We start from the raw sequence: 20,319 nt of genomic DNA on the forward strand, positions 1-20,319 counted from the left end.
TGCAAAGGCATAGCAGAGGCATTGTACACTTCAGCAATCACTGCCTGTGCCATTCTTACTCCTCTCTGCATTTGCTATGCAGACACTGCTCTCAACTTCTGCACAATATGATTTCAGCTCATTCTCCAACATCCTTCCATCTGCTAAAATCATCAGCAAAAAGAGAAAAGCAGCAAAAGCAAAACAGGAAAGAAAAAGATGAAACTGGGGAGTCAGTTTCATCCTAAACAAAGCTCAACCAAGGCAGGAACAGATTCAGGACCAGTGTACGTGTGCTACATATGGTCATTCATTTTACAGTCCAGCATATCCCACACAGGGATACAGTATCCCCAAGAAAGAAAGAAAAAAGGTGCAAGTAGTAAGAAGGTACTAACAGGATCTACAGTTGGGAGATTGGAAAGTCTCCTCCTCTTCCTGCTTGGGCCTGGGATATTGGTGGAGTGATGGGCATCATCGAAGTCTCCTCCGCTGACGCTGCTGGAAGGAGAGGTAGCTCTTCGCCTCTTGGAACCCATGGAATCCAACTTCTTCTATAATGAACAGAAACATTCTTAAAGCCCTGGCATTGCATCCAAGCCCTCTGCTGAGAGCTACCTGCAGAGCTAGCAAAGCTTCTGATGACGCATTCGCCAAATGCTACAGGTCAGTTAAGCCATTTCTGTAAACACCAACTTTGTGAAAATTCCCAAGAGTAAAGGGAAATCAAAATGCTCCTTCAGTTTTATAGTCACCAGTGACAGCAAGGCCAGAACTCCCCAAGCTCACAGTAATGGAGGTGAATTTAGCAGCTCTTGGCAGAATATATTCTTAAACTCCTGACATTTTCATACCCCATCCCATGCATGACAACTAAGCAAGAACCACTGTTTTCAACCAAAATGCTGTACAGAGACACATGCTCAGTTCTGGTATAAAAGCACTTCATTCCATGTCAAACTAAGAAAAGACAAAAAACAGACCAACAAAGAAAAGAAACCCAAACAAACAACCAAAACAAATTAAAAATGTAAAAGGGCCACAGAATACCTTGTGTTATATTCAAGTGAAAAAGAAGTCTGGACCACTGTGGGACCTCCCACTCCCACTTTATGTGTGGGATGAATGGCTCAACCATGGAGAAACAGAAAAAGCCCTCTCCTCTTTTGGCCATAGTTTTGCATTTACCAACACAAGCAGTGACAGATGAATAACCACCATCCAACAACTATGGTAATTTATGGAACAAGTTGTTGGCTCTTGCCCAACTTCCAGTGACAGCATCAGAAAAATATCTTTATTTGTGGCTATCTCAAAGGCTGAGGACAGAACAGATGCATCCATCCCAGCCTATCCCCATTTTCCAACCAAATCCCGGGATTTCTTTTAGGAGGCACTCAGGTGATTGACAAGGTATGGCAGCACAACATAACTGCATTAAAGCATTTTTGTTAGAGACAGAGATAACTTCAGGCACACACACGAGATGAATAAGGTAGGAATAATTAACAGTTAGGAAAAAGAAAAGCAAAAGGGCAAGGCAGAGGAATGGAGATACAATCAATAATTTACCAGATTTACCAGAGTAGAACCAGCACCTCGAAAAGCCAGTCTCCTCATAGTGTCTGATGGCCAAGTACAGATACTGCGAGAAGGTGACACTCCAAGAGTGGCAAACCAGTAATGGTGTTAGTACAGCCACAACTGGAAGACAAGAAAAAGGAAAGAGAGAGAGAAGAAAATTCAGAGTAGGTAGATAAAGAATAAAGTCAAAGAATAAAATGGATAATTAGAGTGACAGAGAAAAAAGCAAGAAACAGAAGGCAACTTTTTTTAGCCCAGCAGAAACTCTATGAAGTAATTTTGTACACAGAATGCTAGACACTTCTGTCATTGTCACAGTAAAAATATATTTCTCTAATGTTCCTGAATATGCATTACAGATTTCACAGCCACTTGCTAGAGAATGATTCATCAAGCAGAGCAGAGAGTAAACAGAAGTGATATCTGACCTGAGAGTACAAACCAGAGAGCTGTTAAAGTTACAGAATGCAAAGCAGTACAACATAACAACATAATCTTAAGGTCAACAAATACTTAAACCTCCATCACCCTTCAGAGTGGATTTTTATACTCAGAAGTAAGCAGTAAGTATGCAGCCATACACTAAAAATACACTGTTTCAATTTCTAAGCAGTCTCCAAGTTTGAGTTTTTTCCCAGAAATTCCATGTGAAATATACAGAACCATTTTATGGCAAAATGTTTGCTTCTATGTAGTTCATCCAACTCCTGCCTTCAATCAAACCCCAGAGAGATTCTTTTCCTGTTCAGCACTCTGGACATTTTCATAACACGGATGTGCAGAGAAGCTCTGTGCTTTATCGGCAGGCAATTCATCTGGGGAACTGACAACCAGCCTCATGCTTTGGCACTGCCTCCAACTTTCATCTGAGAGCCACAGTCTGGAGTGGCTCACCCAGGCACGTGCTGGGAAACACAAGCCCTTGGTTGTGGAAGAAAGGCAGGAGGGACTACCAGAATCAATAACTCTGCTTCAACCAGGAACCCAAAAGTACACTCAGTCCAGTCCCATCCTGAAATAAAGATTTGGGAACCTCATAACCGGCACCTGCCTGCAAACTGCACATCAGCTGCTCCATGCCCGCTATCTGAAGCACAACGCTGTGGCTCAGCCATACTCTGACACTGGTGTGATCGAGACACCCTCACCACTCACACACAGCCTCCAAAACACATTTTTCCCCTCTAATAACCCTGCAAAACACGTGTTAGTCTGGACAACATCACAAACACTCAGTGAGAGACCTGCTGATGTACAACTCTTACTGAAGGTGAGGCTCCAAAACACAAACTTCTCCCTAGATTTCCACACTGCTAAGCACAGAGAACTCTGCTGTGCACAGAAACACAGTTTTACTGAAGAACCTGTCTCCCAGAGTTTCTTCTGCAATCTCACTGCTGGCTCACAAGCCTCTCGACAGTCACACCAAGAATCTCCACCACTACAAATGAGCCACCTCCAACGCAACAGGAGCCTGAGCATCTCCTTAGTAATTGCCCCCACCAGCCATAAAAATGTCACAAAACCACAGCAAGAAATGCTTTGGCCATTACTAATTCACGTGTATACTGACACATACACAACGGGGGAAAGGCTGTCTGTTCCAAAAGCTGCACAGACTGACCACAAGTGTCACCCACTCCAACCTCACTACACGAACAGGTTTTAAACATACTGGACATAACACACTTAAAATAAAACAATGCATTCTAGCACACGTTTCGTTTTCTGCCTCTAGGTAGAGGAGAGCTAAAAGCCCATAGATACCCCGGGTAGTACTTACTGCTATCAGGATCTCCCACATTTCACCAGACACACTAAACATGATAAATTTAGCAAAGGGAACAAGGGAGGGAAACGCAGCCAGAATTTCCCCTAGTTACCGATCCCATTGAAACCTGCTACGGGATGGGAAGAGGGGGATGGCAGCAACCAGGCACTGTAAAAGGGCAAAGCTGGCGAAAAAGCGATAGGGACAACACATCCACCGTTTTATCAACACCGGGACAAGAAACAAAGATGCCAAATATGTAATTTCCCCGAAGCGCCGGAGCCCCTGCCCGGGAGGTGAGGTGTTATCCCCGGCAGGACACAAAGAAAACCCCTTTCCCGGCACGGGCGGACAGGAGAGTGTCCCGGGTCCGCCCCGCGTTACCACCACACAGGGCAGAACCCGCCGCTGTCCCCAGGCCCGCTCCGGGAGCAGCCGCTGTCACCCCTCGGGCCCGGCCCGGCGCCGGGACGGGGAACACGGCGGGAACGGGGCGGGAAGGGCTGAGGCGCACCCGGGCCAGGGTCCGGGGACCGGGACGGCGACAAGGCCCAGGCCCGGGACAGGTGACAGGGGCAGACGCCGCTCGGCGCCGCGGGGCCGCTGCGCGCTCGGGCGGCGCCGCCACACAAAGGGAGGCAGCGGCCTCCAAGCTCCGGCCCGCGCCCCGCCCGCGCCGCTCACCCCGCCGGCTCCGCTCCGCCTCCCGCAGCCGCGGCCGACCCGGGGTGGGTGCGCGGCGTCCGCCCGGCCCGGCCCGTCCCGTCCCGCCCGTACCGCCCGTCCCGACACCGCCGGTGCCGCCGCCGCCGCTGCCGCAAAGCGCGCCCGGCCGCCCAACGCGCCGAGCCCGCGCGACACCCCGGCGGGGCAGCGCCGGCGCGCTTTACGGCAGCGCCCGCCGGCGGGAGCACGTGGCGGCGCCATGAAGCGGCCGAGTGAGCGCCGGGAGCGGCACCGGGGGGGGCACCGGGGGCGCACCGGGGGCAGGAGGAGGCGGCAGCGGGAGGCGGCCTGGCACCGGGGGGTGGTGGCCGCCCGGTGGCCAAGCGAGCGGCAGCGATCGAGGACGGGGGAATCGGGGACCGGGGCGAGGGAACGGCGGCCCGGCCCGGCCCGGGGGAATCGAGGCCGGGATCTCAGGGGGACGCGGGGGTGGGAGCTCGGTCGCGCCCCGGTGGCGGGGGATGTGTGTATCAGCCCACGGCGCTGACGGGCGCGGTGCGTTGCAGAGCTGAGGAAGGCGAGCAAGAGGCTGAGCTGCCACAAGCGCTACAAGATCCAGAAGAAGGTGAGTGAGTCCCGGCCGTGCGCGGCCCCCATCGCTGCGGTTTGCGTTTCTGGGGCCGGTGCTTTGATGGGTTTTGGCCTTAGACTGAGAAAGTTTTCTTGTTCTTGTCTACAGATCAGAGAACACCACCGAAAAGTCAGGAAGGAGGCCAAGAAACGCGGACACAAAAAGCCCAAGAAAGATCCCGGAATTCCCAGTGCCGCGCCGTTTAAGGAAGAGCTTCTGCGGGAAGCGGAGCAAAGAAAGCAGAGGGTAAAATACAGTTTGTGGTAAAGAGGATAAGAACCGAGACCATCTCTGTCTTTAAGGAGGCCTTATGTGCATAAGTGTGCGCTCAGAGGTGCAGTCATGGCAGACTGTAGACGGTCCTAGTAGACTCGTGCTTTGGAAAAATAATATATTTATTTCCAGCGTTGTACAATGTGCAACGACTTGCTCTTTTGTTTTTAACCTTCGTTTTCTCACTGTGCATATAAACATGCTGGACGTGGCATTTCTAATGTAGTCAGAATTACCTGTGCTGCTGGGTTACAGAGATGTCCCATCAGAGTGCTGGGCGTTAAATCATGGCATTATGTGATTACACAGAAAATAGGGATCTTCTGTCTGCAGTGTAGACTAGTGTGACATGGGAGCAGCACCTTTATCAGCTGTAGTGGTTGCTGTGGAACTGCCGTTTTGGGATCAAGCTGATGGATGGTTGCCTCTGAGTAGGATGCAAAAAAAGAGTTCCTAGAGTCACTTGGACAGCCAGGACTTCTAACTGAGCAGTCTCAGGAGCTTCAGTCAGAAATGGGGAGAAAGAACATTCTTCCTTACCACCTTCAAAAATGGTTTATCTGGCCTGGGTTTTTGTTTGCAATCAGCTTGAAGAACTGAAACAAAAGCAGAAGCTCAACAGACAGAAAGAACATGAAAAGAAGAGGAAGCTGGAAGCTAAAAAGAATGCGGCCAAAATCAAGGAAAAAGCAGAGGGAAAGGTAGGTATTCTGTATGATTTTGATTCTTTGAACCTCTAGAAGTCATCCTGAAACTGCACCTCTTAAGCAGCATGTTATGTGTTACATTTTCATGCTGAATATGCACACAAGTATTACACTCTAATTCTCATTTAAATAATTACCTTTTGTTTTTATTTGCTTCAGGAATCCCCTGGCAAGTCTAAAGGAAAGACTAACAAGCTGCTGAATAAAAATTCAAAGAAATCATTCTGCAGAGAGCTCATGAAGGTGAAATGCTTCAACTATTTTTATATCATTAGATGAGAGTCAGCAATGAGACCACTTGTTATTTTCCTTTTTTTGTATTGCTGTTCAGAACATGAAGTTTGTCTGTGATAAACTAGAACCCTGAAGTAAGGGATTTTACAACACAAAGTGTTTACAACTATTTTTGTAAGCCATAGCTATTCCAGAGTTGTCATCTGGTCTGTGATGTCTTATTTGAATCTTGTCTTTTTTCTGAGCCAGGTGCTTGAGGCCTCAGATGTGGTTCTGGAGGTTTTGGATGCCAGAGATCCAATGGGCTGCCGGTGTCCTCAGCTGGAGCAAGCTGTCACTTGCTCTGGAGGAAACAAAAAGCTGCTGTTGGTTCTGAACAAAATTGGTAAGAAACACAGGTTTTCTCAAAGTGTTACTGGCACTGTGGTTCTGTGGTAGGTGAGCTATGAAGAAGATTTTAAAGGAATCTGAGATTCCATTGAAGACATAAGATCCAACTCTGAGCTCGCTAAAAAGGGTGGAAATTACTGAGTTACCAGCAGCTAAAAAAAGAAAATAAAATACCAAGAGCAACAACAAGAGCAAAGGCAGCTTTGTAGTAGAGTAGCCATTGCAGGGATTGTGGGATAATCCTTCACAGAACATCACTCTGTACCATACAAAGTCTTCTAGCTAGACCCCAGCATCAAAAACCTAATACAGAGGCCAGAAATGTAACTGTGATGTGTTCTGCTAAGGCAGAAAAAGACACACTGGGTGCCTTGAGGGAATGTACCCAGTATTTTACTAGAGTTCTCAGCCAAACATTATTTGTCATAATAAGATTCATTTAAGGAGTGAAAAAACTGCTATTCTTTCCAGATTTGGTGCCAAAGGACAACTTAGAGAAATGGTTGAATTATTTGAAGAAGGAGTTTCCAACAGTTGCTTTTAAGTCAGCAACAATGATGAAGGACAAGACTATGGTAAGAGCACTGCAAGCTGTCCTGTGAGGAAGTCATGTGTGTTTGTAGTCATACATGTTGAGCCATCTTTAAAGTTCCTTTTCCCCTGGTTTTGCACTTCCGTGACTGATGGATGTGCCTTTACACTTCAGCTGAGCTTTGCAGTACAGTGGGGGAATTCTTACCATTGAAATTACAGTAGATGAATAAATCTAAGTATCCATATTTTGTCTTCCTTAATAGCTCCTGACCACAGGATTTTTTTGCCTTTGAATCCTGTAGCAGGAACAGGTCACAAAAAGACGTGCACGTGTTGATTTCTCAGAAACCTCTCAATATTTCGGCAGCAAATGCCTTTTGAAGCTTCTTCAAGAGTACAGCAAGACCCAAGACAAAGGCATTCAGGTTGGGGTGGTAGGTAAGTGTTTGGAGAAACAGGAGGAGTTTCCTTCTCCCTAAAGCTTTGAGATCCTGTAAATATCTGACTGGGTAAAACTGCTAACATCTGGTTTGCTAATGTGCTTTCTAGTCATTGTTCTCTGCTCTAAGGCTCTCAGTGTTGTAGTACTTGAGCTGACAGTGATCCATGGTGCACTTCCATGTGTAGCATGGGGAGCTTTGGGAGCACAAGGAAGGCAGGATATGTGCTCCATTGGCACTGCCTTCCACTTGCCTGGCAAAAATCCCACTGAATGTAGCACCACAAGTACTACAAGTGTGAGAAATGAGGATACATTCTTTGTCTTACTTCTACAGTGAAGACTTCAGATCCAACTCTGATCTCACACTAATGCTGTACCTTAGCAAAGATACCTGGAAGAAGCAGTTTTGATCAGTGTTAAAAGCTGTTTTTTCACTTAACTTGCAAGGATTTATGTGATTTTCCTCAGGTTTCCCTAACGTGGGAAAGAGCAGCATAATCAACAGTCTTAAAGGAAAGCGTGCCTGCAATGTTGGCCTGGCAAGAGGTGTTACCAAGTAAGCTCAGTCTCATAAAAGCTGTTCCTTTCCTTGTTTGTTTTGTTCCAGTTACCTTGAGTTTGTGTTTCAATCCAGTAGGGGCAAAGCACACCTTCGTTGTGCAGTTTTAAATGCACATTAAAATTTGCCAGATGAAAGGGACTGATCTGTGTGATACAAGCTCTCTCCAGGGGATACAGTGCATAAACGTGATGTTTTGTATGTTTAAATTTCTATCCTACACAAAGCACATGATGACAAAACACTGGAACTGACTGTATGAAGTACATTCAATCCAACACTGAGCTTTGTGTCTTGCATCCCTCACCCTTACCAGTCCCTTCACTGATTATCTACTCACAGTGCTTTTCTCCCTGAATAGGTCCATGCAAATTGTGCACCTCGATAAACAGACAAAGATGTTGGACAGTCCAAGTATAATTGCAGATCCTTCCAACAGTACCCTGGCTCTGGCCTTGAGAAGTATCATAGACACTGAAGGATCAGACTCAGCAGATGTGCTCGAAGGAGTAAATGCCATCATAAATCACTGCAGTAAGCAGCAGGTGAGCTCCAACACTGCTTTTAAGACCTCATCACACAATCAGAGAGTGAAAAAGGATGATATTCTTTTTGTGTCCTATAGTTACAGTGAAGACCTCAGATCCAACTCTGATTTCACTCTAGTTTCAAGCAAATTAACCTATGCCTAATTGCCTTTCAGTTCTGTGAGAAGTGTTGTCACAGACCAGTGTGCTGTCTCTATACACCCACGAGTCTGGGTGAATGGCAGATGAATTTGTTAATGAAGTAGGCATTTGCTTTGTAATGTTTACTCCCACGTGCAAGAGAAAAACAGCTTTTCACTTACTCTGTCCTCACTGTTACCAACTTGATTTGCTCTTTTATTCCTAAAACTGTGTGAAAGGTGGGCATCCCTTTCTGAATGTGCTGTTTTCTTTTGTCCTAGATAATGATGCACTATAATATCCCAGATTTCAGGGACCCTGAAGAGTTTTTATCTATACTGGCTCAGAAGAGGGGCATGCTGAAAAAGGGAGGTGTTCCTGACATAGAAAATATGGCTAAATTAGTGCTTTGTGACTGGACAGGGTACGTATGCTGTGAACTTGCTCTATGCTGCTCACCTTTTTCTCACTCTTAATCCAGCACAGCAGAAGCACCGAGTCCAGCAAAGTACTTGAGAGGCTGCTTTTTTCCCTTCCTTTCCCACATTTTACTTGGGTAAAGAGCTGGATTGTCCAACAGATTTGGAGAATGCCATCCACAGATAATTTCCTAAAGTAGTGAAGGATACACAAGAAGAGTCAAAGCCTGTTGCGTGTTACTCCATAGACAGTTTGCTGACTTAGGCTGTAACTCTGTTATGGAAATCTGCTTTCCTCTCAAATACCAAGTCCATGTAGTCCTCTTCTAGACAGGAAAGGATGTAGCAAACTTTCTGTGGAAATTTAGGGTGGTTCCTATATTGTGAGGGTACGAATAAATGTAACTCAGAATCAGTAACTGACTGTGACTATCTCCCTTGCTCAAGTGACTCAGCTGCTTTTACAGCTCATGCTTTTACAGGTGACCTGTGGTGACAGTGTGCCATTGCTTTTTCCTCTCAGGAGTGGGCTATCCACTTAATACTGTTGGACAGCTTCAGAGTCAAATTTAAATAGCTATTGAACTGCTGTTAAACAGATATTAGTACATGAGTAGTTTAACTCAGCAGTTTGAGAGCTTTATGCTTTGGGTTTTATTTTTAAATACAGCAATTTAACTATGTTATCTTCAGTTGTTTTTTAATGCTGATTTTTATTTTCTCAGAGCCAGAATAAAGTACTACTCACAACCTCCAGGATTTCAGAAGCCACCACCCTATCTTACAGAACAAAAAATAGCTGAAATGCAGGAAGGCTTTAATTTAAATAACCTAGAAGAAGAAAACAGCAACACTGTTCAAGGTAGGACTGTTACTGTAACAGACTCCCATTAACCATAGAGTCACAGATTGGCCTGGGTTAGAAGGGGCCTTAAAGACCATCTTGTTCCAAACCCCCTGCCATGGGCAGGGCCGCCTTTCACTCATACTCAGAGCCCCATCCAGCCTGGCCTTGAACACTTCCAGGGATGGGGCAGCCACAGCTTCTCTGGGCAACCTTTGCCAGGGCCTCACCACCCTCACAGGAAAGAATTTTTTCCTGCTATTTAATCTAAACCTACTTAGGTAGACTTACTTACACTCAGATCCAAGTTTTCCAGTTCCTAGTAGTTTTCTGTAGATGCCTTAGGGAGAGCTTTTCTCAGAGAATTGTCCTTGCCTTGGTGGCAGAACCCTGTGTGGGAGCCCTGTCTATGGCAGGGAGGGGGCAGAACTGCAGTGTCCCCTCTTGGAGGCTGGGCTTTACATCTGTGCTGGCTGACAGGGACTGAACAGACACTTCTGTGTTTTCTGCAGCTTTAAAACACCCCAGCCCAGCAAGCAGCATTGTTTTTCAGTCAGCTGGTATGACAAATGGGACAATAGAGGAAAATAAAGTGATAGAGGAAGGACCAGAGTGGGCAAACATGGAAACAAGCAAGGAGGAGGAAGAGGAAGAAGAGGAGGAAGAGGAATTCACAGAAAGTGATGATGATGAAGATGATGTGGAAGAAGATGATGATGATGATGTGGAAGAGGTAAATGAGGGTTTCACTAGGGTTGGGCTTTTTTCCTTAATCAAGGAAACAGCACTGTTCCAAGTCACTTGGCCTCAGCAGCGAGGCTCAGCTAAGCAAGGGGACACCCACACTATCCCCAGGCTCTGTTAGGTTTCATTTACATGGGAGATTTCATTAGTGATGTTTAAATAATGTCTGACCTCTGACTTTTAGGAAAGCCAAGTTCAGGTCACCAGAAAAACAAAGCCTGGAAAAGGACAAACAAATCCTACAAATTCCAAAGAGCAGACGGCAGGTGTGTATTCGGAACCCTGGCTTGAAGGATGGGCTCTGGTGCCCCAGCACTTGCACAGGTTTCACTAACTCATGATTTTGTCTTCTCAGGAAATGAACGTTCCAGATCACTGTCCTTCAGCTTAGATAAACCAGCAGATGAAGATGATGCCTATGATTTTAATACAGACTATGTGTAACAAATCAGGTGGGAAGGCACTGTTTGGAGAGTTACTACTGCCTTTCAGAAGAGTCAGGAAGACTTGGGTTGCAGCAGAAGCTGGAGTAGTGCTGCATAACCAGAGCTGCTGCAAAGACTCAATTGTTGCTATGTCAAATAATGTACATAATAGTGCATCTCCCTTGACAGTTCCAGATTTTATACAGGTCTAGAAAACTGTTACCCAGCTTTAAGTCTTAGAGTTTATTTCCTATATTAAAGCCTATTTTAAAAATTCCTAATAGACGTGCTTAGTCTGTTCATTTTGCCTTATAAAAAGACTTTTTAAGAGGACAAACACTTCATCTTTGAAAAAAAATGATTAATGTTTCATTCTAGTCATGTTCAGACAATTAAATCTCAAAGTAAATTTTCATGCCTGCACAAAATTTAATTGATTTTCCTAGAGAATTACAAAGACTTTACCCCTAGAGCATGATTTCAGACAGTAACTTTTCAGTATATTTTTGCAGAACCTGTAGAACTTTCACATGTAAAAGTTAGCTAGAAAATGCTCCTTTTACAGTGGAGTAACTAGGTACTTTATCTAAACACTGTTTTATGTTCTGAACCTTCACTGGGAATGGTAGCTGAGATTATATTAGTAATCCATCTCCACTGGGGAACAAGTTGATTTATCTTACAGTGCTCTTGAACAAGAGTGTTGTTTCCTGATGGCACCTGTTACACCTGGCAATAACTGGTAAATATAAAGCAAAACACTGCCCTGTGCAATAAGGATGTGCTACTGTCCTTAGCCTGTAGCAGAACTGGTAGAGCAAGAGAATTGCCAAGAGGCCCTGCAACTGCTCAAAGAATTAAGCGTTTACAATAAATGCCTGACACTAAGCATCTTCCTCCTGTGCATCTCTTTTTTCCCTATTAACTGAAAAGTATGATTTCTGTGTTCTTTGATAAATGTGTTTTCCCTCAATGTATGCTGAGGCATAGATTCTCATAGGCAGCTTAAAAAGGTGTCAAGTGCAGACACAGTTCCTTTAAGCCTGCTAAAACACAGCCTGCTCAGCTAAATTACATTGGCATCAGCTAATCCAAGTAAAGTCTTTCAAAGTTGGTAAGTGAATTTACTTCATTTTGCCTAACTGCTTCAAGGACAATAATGGTTCTTGTTCATCAAAACCCAGGAAAAGAAACAATAGGTAACAAACCATATTGGCACATCCATGACAAAAACAACTCTAGGCAGTGACTGCAAAGAGAAAAGCAGTTTGAAATCCTTCTAAAGCAAAACTAAAACCATATTCAGTCATGAAGTAGTCCTTTACCTCTGCTGCCCTGTGTTTCAGACCAGGCACACTCAGCTGTTACTGCATGAACACAAAACCTTTTGTCTGAACATCTTCCACTGAGGGCTCTTCACAAGCAACTTGAATGCAAACCTGTATTAATTGGAATAGTTGTCACAGTGGCTGCTGGGATGTATTGGTTCAATCACTCAACAGTACAACTATGAAAAACCAAACCAGCTTACCTGTAGCACAGGTGAGGGGCAGCTGGCTGCAGAGGGCACAGGCATCTCACTTGATGAGTTCCCAGACAAGGAAAGGCACAGCAGGAAAAACTATAGCAGAGCCAAGCTCCCTCGAGAGAACTATGAGGAACTCACAATAACAAAATTAATCTGTAATTCACACAGCCTGGTCTCCAAATAAGTATTTTGTACTATTTCAGAATTAGATTGCTCTCACAACAACCAGAGCAATTCACTTTGGCTTCAGTCACTTGCTACTGTGTCTAAGTACAAAGGAAACACTTCTTAGATCAAGACTGGAATTATATTCCCATTTACCTGAGGCTGAAGTCAGCATGTTACAATTAGCTTTATTTTTGAACAAAGTTTCATCCACCACTTTACAAAAAATCATTTAGTGTTCACTGGCAGTTAAAACCATTTTGCATAGTGAAATAATACTTGAAGGATTCATTTTTCAAAAAGGATTCAATTTTACAGAATTCTGTAAGAAAGACTTAAACAGAAATGGTTGGGGAGAGATTTCATGCAAGACAGGGTTGTTGAGGGAATTATTTCACAGGATAACAAAACAAAACAACAAAACAAAACTCAGAACAAAACCCAGGCAGCTCTTAATTACAGTACATTACTGTGCAAGATTTGCTGGTGCAAGGACCAGCTAAATTTGTATCTTGTTCTTAGAAACTTTGTTTCTGTAATTGACAAAATGATCCTCCCCTAGAAGACTTGTAGTAAAGAGCAGGAGAATGCAACTGAAATGACATAAACAAAAGTACTCGTTTATGGAGATCTTCCCTTGTTTTCTGTAGTGCTGCTGGAGTAGCATCTTGTGTCACACAGGTGACACGAGCCTCCTTTGGACTTGTGCATTTCAGAACTGCACCTGAGTAAGTGCATCACCTTGTGCTCCAGAAGGCAAGGATGGCTCTGTAATACAAATTGGCTAAAAGAAATATTCTGCTTGGCTCCAGAAGTTTCCTGAGAAAACGTCATCATTTATTCAAATGGACTCTACTTTGCTTCGTAGGCTTCTGAGTGTCTGCGGATCAGGTTGAACTTGCCTGTAGGGTCAGGGACATACCACTTCTCCCAGACTTCTGCATAGGAAGCTGTTCTTCCCCAGGGTTTGAAATGTCCATTCCAATGGAGCAGCTTGGCAGCTTTCACAAACTGAAGAGAGTACCTTTTCCCAGCACTTGACCCTTCAATTGAAAAAGAAGCATTAGTGCTTGAAATAAAGGCAGCAGATACACAAACATGCAATCATTAACTTCAAAACAAAGGATTTAACAAAGGAAATCTTATCATTTATGGAGAAAGGAGGTGATAGGGGAGGCAGAAATAAGGGCAAAGTGAAAACCAATCAGGTGCAATGGAATGCCACTTTGATCTCTCTCAGTGTCTATTTTCATACACTGCCTTAACTTCCAAGTTCTTTAAAACCCGCTTAACACGCAGATGAATTGAGCAGCCAATGTATTGCTCATCAGAAACATAACCTGAAAAAGCTCTCCCAGCACTGGGGTTTCACCAGTAGGACAGACCTGAATGTCTGTTCTTCTCAACAGTTTTGGAAGAAACACCTTGGATCACATCAGGTACAATACATTTGTGGAAAATGAGAAGGATTTTGTGAGTAAGTCAGTTCAAGAACTAACCCCCAGCAGTTTGAGAAAGACTCAAGCCCACAAGCCCCAAGACGGTTTTGCAAAGATGTTTTTCCTTAAAGAACAAAGCACAGAGTAGGGGAATAAAAGCTCACTTTACTGCATCATCCACGAGGTGTCCAGCTACAGACCTGGAAAAACACCCTGAGGGAGCAGTACCACAAACGCTTCATACGTACCGAGATGTCGGACGTTCCACATGGGATCAATACTGGAATGCTGCTTGTAAAATACAATTAGCAGTGGAGGTGTTGTGACGCTGCCAGCCAGAGTCTTACTGTAGAGTTCCTCTCTGGAAGTTGAAAGGATGCTGATCAGTTGATTTTTCACTTGCAGCAGCACAACAGGAATCCAGAGATACATGTGCAGCCCCCCATTCAAGAGGGAAATGCCACCAGCAGAACCCAAGCCCTGAGCAGCTGCCACCCCCAGCCTGGGGAACTTACACCACATTAAGTGCCATCCACTTCTCCAGTTGTTTAGTGATGTTCTGTAATTTCCATTCAGTCAAATTGGCAACGAAAACTCCGGGATTGAAAGAGCAGGTGTTAGCTTTCATAGCAAGCTTTCGGATGGTTTCCTTTTTGTAATCTAGAAATCCAATGTAATTATACTGGGGGGAAAAAAGAGAGTAGAAATTAGCTTCAAATACGGTGAAATTCCTTAAGAAAAGTTCTGCACAACTCACAACAGACAGGTGTAAGTTGAAGTTGTTAGAGCAAATATCTCTTCCTTTAAAATGAGAGAAAGAAAGCTTAATAGGTATAATGTTTTAAAAATATTATATAGACTACTTATTTTAAGGAATGCTGCATGCTCTTAATATATTATTAATATGGTACCAATCTCAGATAAAGTACTTTTTACACATTCAGAAATGAAAAATTGTCCCTCAGATGTTCTTAGACCTCCTGCTGTTTGACAATGAGAATTGCTCTCATTGTAAAGCACAGCAAAAATTCCAAGTAATTTACTGTGCCTGAACAGAAACTGCAGGTCCCATTTGTAAAACTGGTTTGGGCAGGGACAGTCACATGTTTAGGTTTACAGCATTTGGAACATTCCCAAATGCCTGAGATCTACAGCATTATTACCATTGAATAGGACTAAAACTAACCTGATTGCCTGCTCCACGGACAGCAACTTTACTACTGGTTGAGTCACAGTCATCTGAAAATGCAGCTGCATGTCCAGGTTTCAATGGAGTGTTGTAAAGTTCAACAATATCATCTGGAAAATGGAAGTAAGCACAGGAAAATCAAAAGCAATCCTGACTTAGTGCTGAGTTAGGCTTTGTTCAGTCCATTGTTACATCAAATAAGCCTACTCAGTTTAACCCAATTAATTAATATTTCCAAAATTTTTACAGAAATGTCTGGGTTCCGTGAGAGATGAGATAGTGACTTCAGCATAAGGCCAGTGGCAGCTAACAAAGGTCCCATACCTTGCACTATTACATCATCATCCACATAGATGACCTTCTCTGCATGAGGTACCAAGTTGGGCAAGTAGAATCTTGCAAAGGTCAGCTGTGAGAACAGCAAAGCAAGAGAAGTGAAGAATTAAATGAAAAGAATTGTTCAAATAAATGTGAAATCGACTAATTTTTCTGGCACTTATTTTGGCAGTAATGTCCAAGACAAAATGTATCAAGGAAGTAAAATAGGCAGCAATATGCTACAAGTAACTTAAAATAAACAGGTTCCATTAATTCCTGGTTTACCATGAATGTATGCATTGATAAACTAACTTTAAAACTGGTCTATATTAGAATTTCTTATGTCTCCATATAGATCTGCAGCATCTCTGAGGTGTTGGCATGCTTGACATGCCAGCTGCTGTGTTTCACTGTGGCTAGCAGCAAAAAATGATCCCAGCCATGCATATGTAGATATTCAAATCCATCTCTCACTATCCAGAAATTAATTTTCACTGAAATCTAGGAAATTGATTTTATGAAAAATTGCTTCTTTGCTAACAGATTTGGTTTTGATCTCTAGCTGTGTTCAAAAGCCAACATCAAAGTATTGTTATTAACCAGTAATTGCAAAAAATAATCGATATCATCCTCACTGGTTTGAAGGTGTCTGCCTTTTGAGGATCCACTTGTACTTTGCCTTCTAAGACACGAGGGTCAAAATCCAAAATTCGGTATCTCATATTTTTCAGAGAAGTGCTCCTCAGCCACATCCTGAAAGCAGGAGAAAGGCACAGATCTTGTTAGGTGAGACAAAACCAAGTGAAAAGCAAGAAATCCAACTCACAGTGACACAGATCTTGATGTGGCTACTCACTTCCTACCCAGCAAAGACATCTGGGATGTAATCGGTGCTAGCATCGGTGCTGTCCCGTGTGGCCACAGGGGCAAGCCCAGGGTCAGCAACTGCACACCTGGGACATGTGAAAGGTATAAGGTCCCTTCTTGTTTTATCAGAAATACACAGTCCTATTATCACAGGCCCTTTCCCAAAACCATCCGTGTGGACAGAAGGGGGTAAAAATAACAGGATCGAACAACAATCTACAAAAATGGAGAAACATGATTGCCAGCATTTGAATTGCTTAGATGAAATGTAGAAGTACCTTTCACAACCCTTCCACCAACAAATTCCACCCTCACTGGTTGGATATAACCCCACTGGAAAAGATGTCTCTTTTGCATCCCTGAAGCCTGACCGGAAGGAATGGTGGGACTCCCACAGCAGCCTTGTCAAAAAGCTGCCATAAGCAGCAGCAGATGGAGCTGGGAGTCAGGGGAGTGCAGCTCCAGGGAGAGGCAGCTCACTCTCTTCTCAGAAATACAGAAGTACACAGTGCTGTGGGAATCCAATGAAAAGATCATTACCTCAAGTGATCCACAGTATCATTCAAAGTAACAATGTGGAAAACCACGTTGGATCTGGTGTGCTGGTAAATGCTGTTCATGGCTGCAATTGCACCTCCGAGCCTCTCATCCGACGCTGCAATGACCACAGAAATCTCCTTGTCATTCCCCTCATCTGTCAGACTCTGGGGAGCTGCAGGAATGAAATCTATAGGCTGAAGTCCTAAGGGGCTTGGATCTGTGGAGTATAAATGACATACTTGTTTTTATTACTATATATTATTATTACCACACTAAAATTCCCAACACTTCCATTATTTCTGCTATACACTTGGATGTCTGAGCTGAGGTGTGGATTACAGTGAGCCAGTATCAAACACCCAGAGCATCGCTTTTGAGAATCTGAGATGCTAATGAATAGAATACACACACATTTACAGAAAACTGCACACATTTAACCACACATTCACACACAGCACAAGATATTAAAAGGCTGAGCTACAGTAGTCTGCACTTATCTTTGGTCCCCTCTGCCATGTCTATAACCTCATTAACTTCCCCCCCACCCAAACCACAAGGTGGGTTCTGTCTGGCCAGAGCATGTGTTTTTCCACCAAATCTTAAAACAATATTTACTTTTTTTTAAATTAAAATAAAAACCAACATACCTGACAATTCCCGTCTCAAGAAGTCACTGAGGCTTAGGAAGTTATGATGAATAACTAGCAAAAATATGACAACAGCCACTATAAGGATGGAAATGTTCACTGAAAATTAAGAAGAAAAAACTTTATCAGTATAACCAGAGAAGGACTGAGAAATCCAGATACAAAAGATATTAAAACAAACCAAAACAAGACAAACACAGATTTACATACCTTTCCTTAATGTCATTTTTCTTTTCTTATTTTATTAGAATGAGACTCCTGCAAACCTGCAAGAAAAAAATACAGCAGTCACTCCCAGTGCATTCTTCCATGAGGCATGGTGCACTATCACCAGGAGTGTCACAACAGTTTCAGTGGCAAATGCAGTGAATGCTTCCCTCTGTCAAACAGATAAAACTGTACATCGCATTTTAACAAGTGAGTATGGTCTCAGTAAGCATCTAACTACAACCACAGAATCACAGGATGGGTTGGGTTGGAAGGAACTTCCAAGATCACCTGGTTCCAACCCGCGCCATGGGCACAGACACCATCCCCAGCTTCTCTGGGCAACCTGTGCCAGGGCCACACCACCCTCAGCAGGAAGAATTTCTTTCTAATACCTAATTTAAACCTGCCCTTTGAGAGTTGACAGCCATTCCCCCTTGTCCTGTCATCTATGTCCTTGTCCAAAGTCCCTCTCCAGTTCTCTTGGAGCCCCTTTAGGCACTGGAAGGGGCTGCAACAGGTCCACATCCTTCTCATGTTAGGGACCACTCCCCACATACAATGACATATCTAAAGATCTCACAGATAAAAAAGAGACATGCAGATCTTGCCACTTACTTCACTGTCAGAAAAAAAAATAAAAAAGCCAAACTCCTGCCAGTCAAAAGTAAGTTGAGAAGATCTGGAAAATTATGTATGGTTTCTTTGCTGTTGAAACAATTTATTTAACTATCTGAACTGGAAGCACCCAAACAATAAGATAAAATGTTACATGTTTCTCTCCATGCTTAACCAACAGCAAGATTCTGGTGCTTATGAGATTTTAACAAACAGGATTCATTACATGCTTTAAAAACCATTACATTCTCTACATAAAATATATATATCAGAGTATCACCTGAAGTGTCATCACATGGAACAGGTCACAAAAGTGGGAAAGAAGGCAGCACCATCATATTATAGAAGCGGGTAAAAACACAACACTGATGCAATTTTGGTAGGAAATTCAAACATGCTTTTTCATGATTTAAGGGTCAAGGTGAAATCAGAACAAGAGTTGCATATCCTAGCGTGTCAAGGAGCTCTCAAGTAACACAGAGGAAGATCTCTAACAACCTGCAAATTTCCAGAAACGGTGACAGACTTGTGAAATCCCTACATTAAAACACCACAAACTGTACTGCGACTGTTACGTGTATCAGAACCAACCACCTCCTTCCCGCTGCTGCATTTCTACCCCAGGGCAGACACATCAGCGGAGCCCAACAAATCCCTGCCCTGAGCCGTGTCTCGAGCACCACCGCACTGCTGGCAGGGGCGGGACACGGAGCTTTGCCTGTGGAGCACAACGCCACGTCCCGCTGTGGAACGAAGCACTTTGCAATTCCCAGCGCCGGGACTGAGGCGCACACAGACCCGGCCGGTGCCTCACACAGACCCGGCCGGTGCCCCGCACACAGACCCGGCCGGTGCCCCGCACACAGACCCGGCCGGTGCCTCACACAGACCCGGCCGGTGCCCCGCACACAGACCCGGCCGGTGCCTCACACAGACCCGGCCGGTGCCCCGCACACAGACCCGGCCGGTGCCTCACACAGACCCGGCCGGTGCCGCGCACACAGACCCGGCCGGTGCCTCACACAGACCCGGCCGGTGCCGCGCACACAGACCCGGCCGGTGCCTCACACAGACCCGGCCGGTGCCTCACACAGACCCGGCCGGTGCCTCACACAGACCCGGCCGGTGCCGCGCACACAGACCCGGCCGGTGCCTCACACAGACCCGGCCGGTGCCGCGCACACAGACCCGGCCGGTGCCGCGCACACAGACCCGGCCGGTGCCTCACACAGACCCGGCCGGTGCCGCGCACACAGACCCGGCCGGTGCCCCGCACACAGACCCGGCCGGTGCCCCGCACACAGACCCGGCCGGTGCCCCGCACACAGACCCGGCCGGTGCCGCGCACACAGACCCGGCCGGTGCCCCGCACACAGACCCGGCCGGTGCCGCGCACCCAGACCCGGCCGGTGCCTCAGGTACACGCGGCAGCCGGGCTGGGGGCACTGACAGAACGGCCCCTGCCCAGGGATGGTCACGGACCACAATAAAACACACACCGCGCTCCCCGGGCTGCTCTGCGCGGACAGCCCCGCTCCGGGGCCGGCGGGCCTGTGCCCGGCTCTCCCGCACCGCCCGCGGCGCCCCGGCCCCTCACGGACCGCCCGCCCGCCAGCGCCCCCGCGGGTGCCCGCCAAGGTGCCTGACCGCCACCAGGCGCCGAGCCCGCGCCGCGCCACCGGGGCCGCGGCGGCTCGGGCGGGAGGGCGGCCCGCGGGCCGCCGAGTCAGTGCGGGCTCCCGACAGGCGGCCCCACGGCGCTTCGCACTTGCCGGGGTCCTGCGGGGCGAAGCCACCGTTGCCGAGGAGACGCGTCCCGGCGGGTGAGGGGGAGCGGGACCGGAGCAGCCCCGGGGCGGCGGCGGCGGCGCGAAGGCGATGGCCAGGGCTGGAGGCAGCAGCCCCGCCCGACGGAGCTCTGGGCGGGGCGG

General features: G+C 45.8%; 3 protein-coding genes and 3 non-coding genes across 20 annotated transcripts in view; 4 read left to right on the plus strand and 2 right to left on the minus strand.

Moving 5' to 3' along the window:
- PBRM1 (polybromo 1) overlaps nt 1–4,146 on the minus strand; it is a 56,411-nt gene extending 52,265 nt beyond the window's left edge. For 2 of the 15 annotated variants that reach the window (XM_032120507.1, XM_032120494.1), the window contains exons 1-3: nt 4,019–4,092; nt 1,561–1,683; nt 378–533 (exon numbers count right to left, since the gene is read on the minus strand). In XM_032120507.1, coding sequence (XP_031976398.1) covers nt 378–533; nt 1,561–1,599 — 195 coding nt within the window. In that variant the 5' untranslated portion in view covers nt 1,600–1,683; nt 4,019–4,092. The other 13 variants (XM_032120506.1, XM_032120505.1, XM_032120504.1 and 10 more) reach the window with 13 other exon arrangements.
- Nucleotides 4,147–4,182: 36 nt separating this feature from the next.
- GNL3 (G protein nucleolar 3) lies at nt 4,183–11,153 on the plus strand. Its single transcript, XM_032121072.1, has 15 exons — nt 4,183–4,272; nt 4,567–4,625; nt 4,740–4,877; nt 5,492–5,605; nt 5,771–5,854; nt 6,095–6,230; nt 6,707–6,810; nt 7,072–7,207; nt 7,680–7,767; nt 8,132–8,315; nt 8,720–8,862; nt 9,583–9,719; nt 10,214–10,434; nt 10,630–10,711; nt 10,801–11,153. The coding sequence occupies exons 1-15, from the start codon at nt 4,260–4,262 to the stop codon at nt 10,887–10,889; spliced, it is 1,728 nt and encodes a 575-aa protein (XP_031976963.1). The 5' UTR covers nt 4,183–4,259; the 3' UTR covers nt 10,890–11,153.
- Nucleotides 6,286–6,361, plus strand: LOC116449665. Its single transcript, XR_004242488.1, has one exon. It is a non-coding gene; the product is annotated as a small nucleolar RNA SNORD19 (small nucleolar RNA).
- On the plus strand, nt 7,509–7,582 carry LOC116449666. The gene has a single exon (XR_004242489.1). It is a non-coding gene; the product is annotated as a small nucleolar RNA SNORD19 (small nucleolar RNA).
- On the plus strand, nt 7,989–8,064 carry LOC116449667. The gene has a single exon (XR_004242490.1). It is a non-coding gene; the product is annotated as a small nucleolar RNA SNORD69 (small nucleolar RNA).
- Nucleotides 11,154–12,731: 1,578 nt separating the features above from the next.
- GLT8D1 (glycosyltransferase 8 domain containing 1) lies at nt 12,732–20,281 on the minus strand. Its single transcript, XM_032121073.1, has 10 exons — nt 20,161–20,281; nt 17,774–17,829; nt 17,564–17,662; nt 16,917–17,133; nt 16,145–16,262; nt 15,516–15,600; nt 15,189–15,301; nt 14,518–14,684; nt 14,251–14,363; nt 12,732–13,606 (listed from the first exon to the last, which is right to left on the minus strand). The coding sequence occupies exons 2-10, from the start codon at nt 17,787–17,789 to the stop codon at nt 13,416–13,418; spliced, it is 1,119 nt and encodes a 372-aa protein (XP_031976964.1). The 5' UTR covers nt 17,790–17,829; nt 20,161–20,281; the 3' UTR covers nt 12,732–13,415.
- Nucleotides 20,282–20,319: the final 38 nt, after the last annotated feature.

Source organism: Corvus moneduloides, chromosome 11 (assembly GCF_009650955.1).
Source record: "Corvus moneduloides isolate bCorMon1 chromosome 11, bCorMon1.pri, whole genome shotgun sequence".
NCBI lineage: Eukaryota > Metazoa > Chordata > Aves > Passeriformes > Corvidae > Corvus > Corvus moneduloides.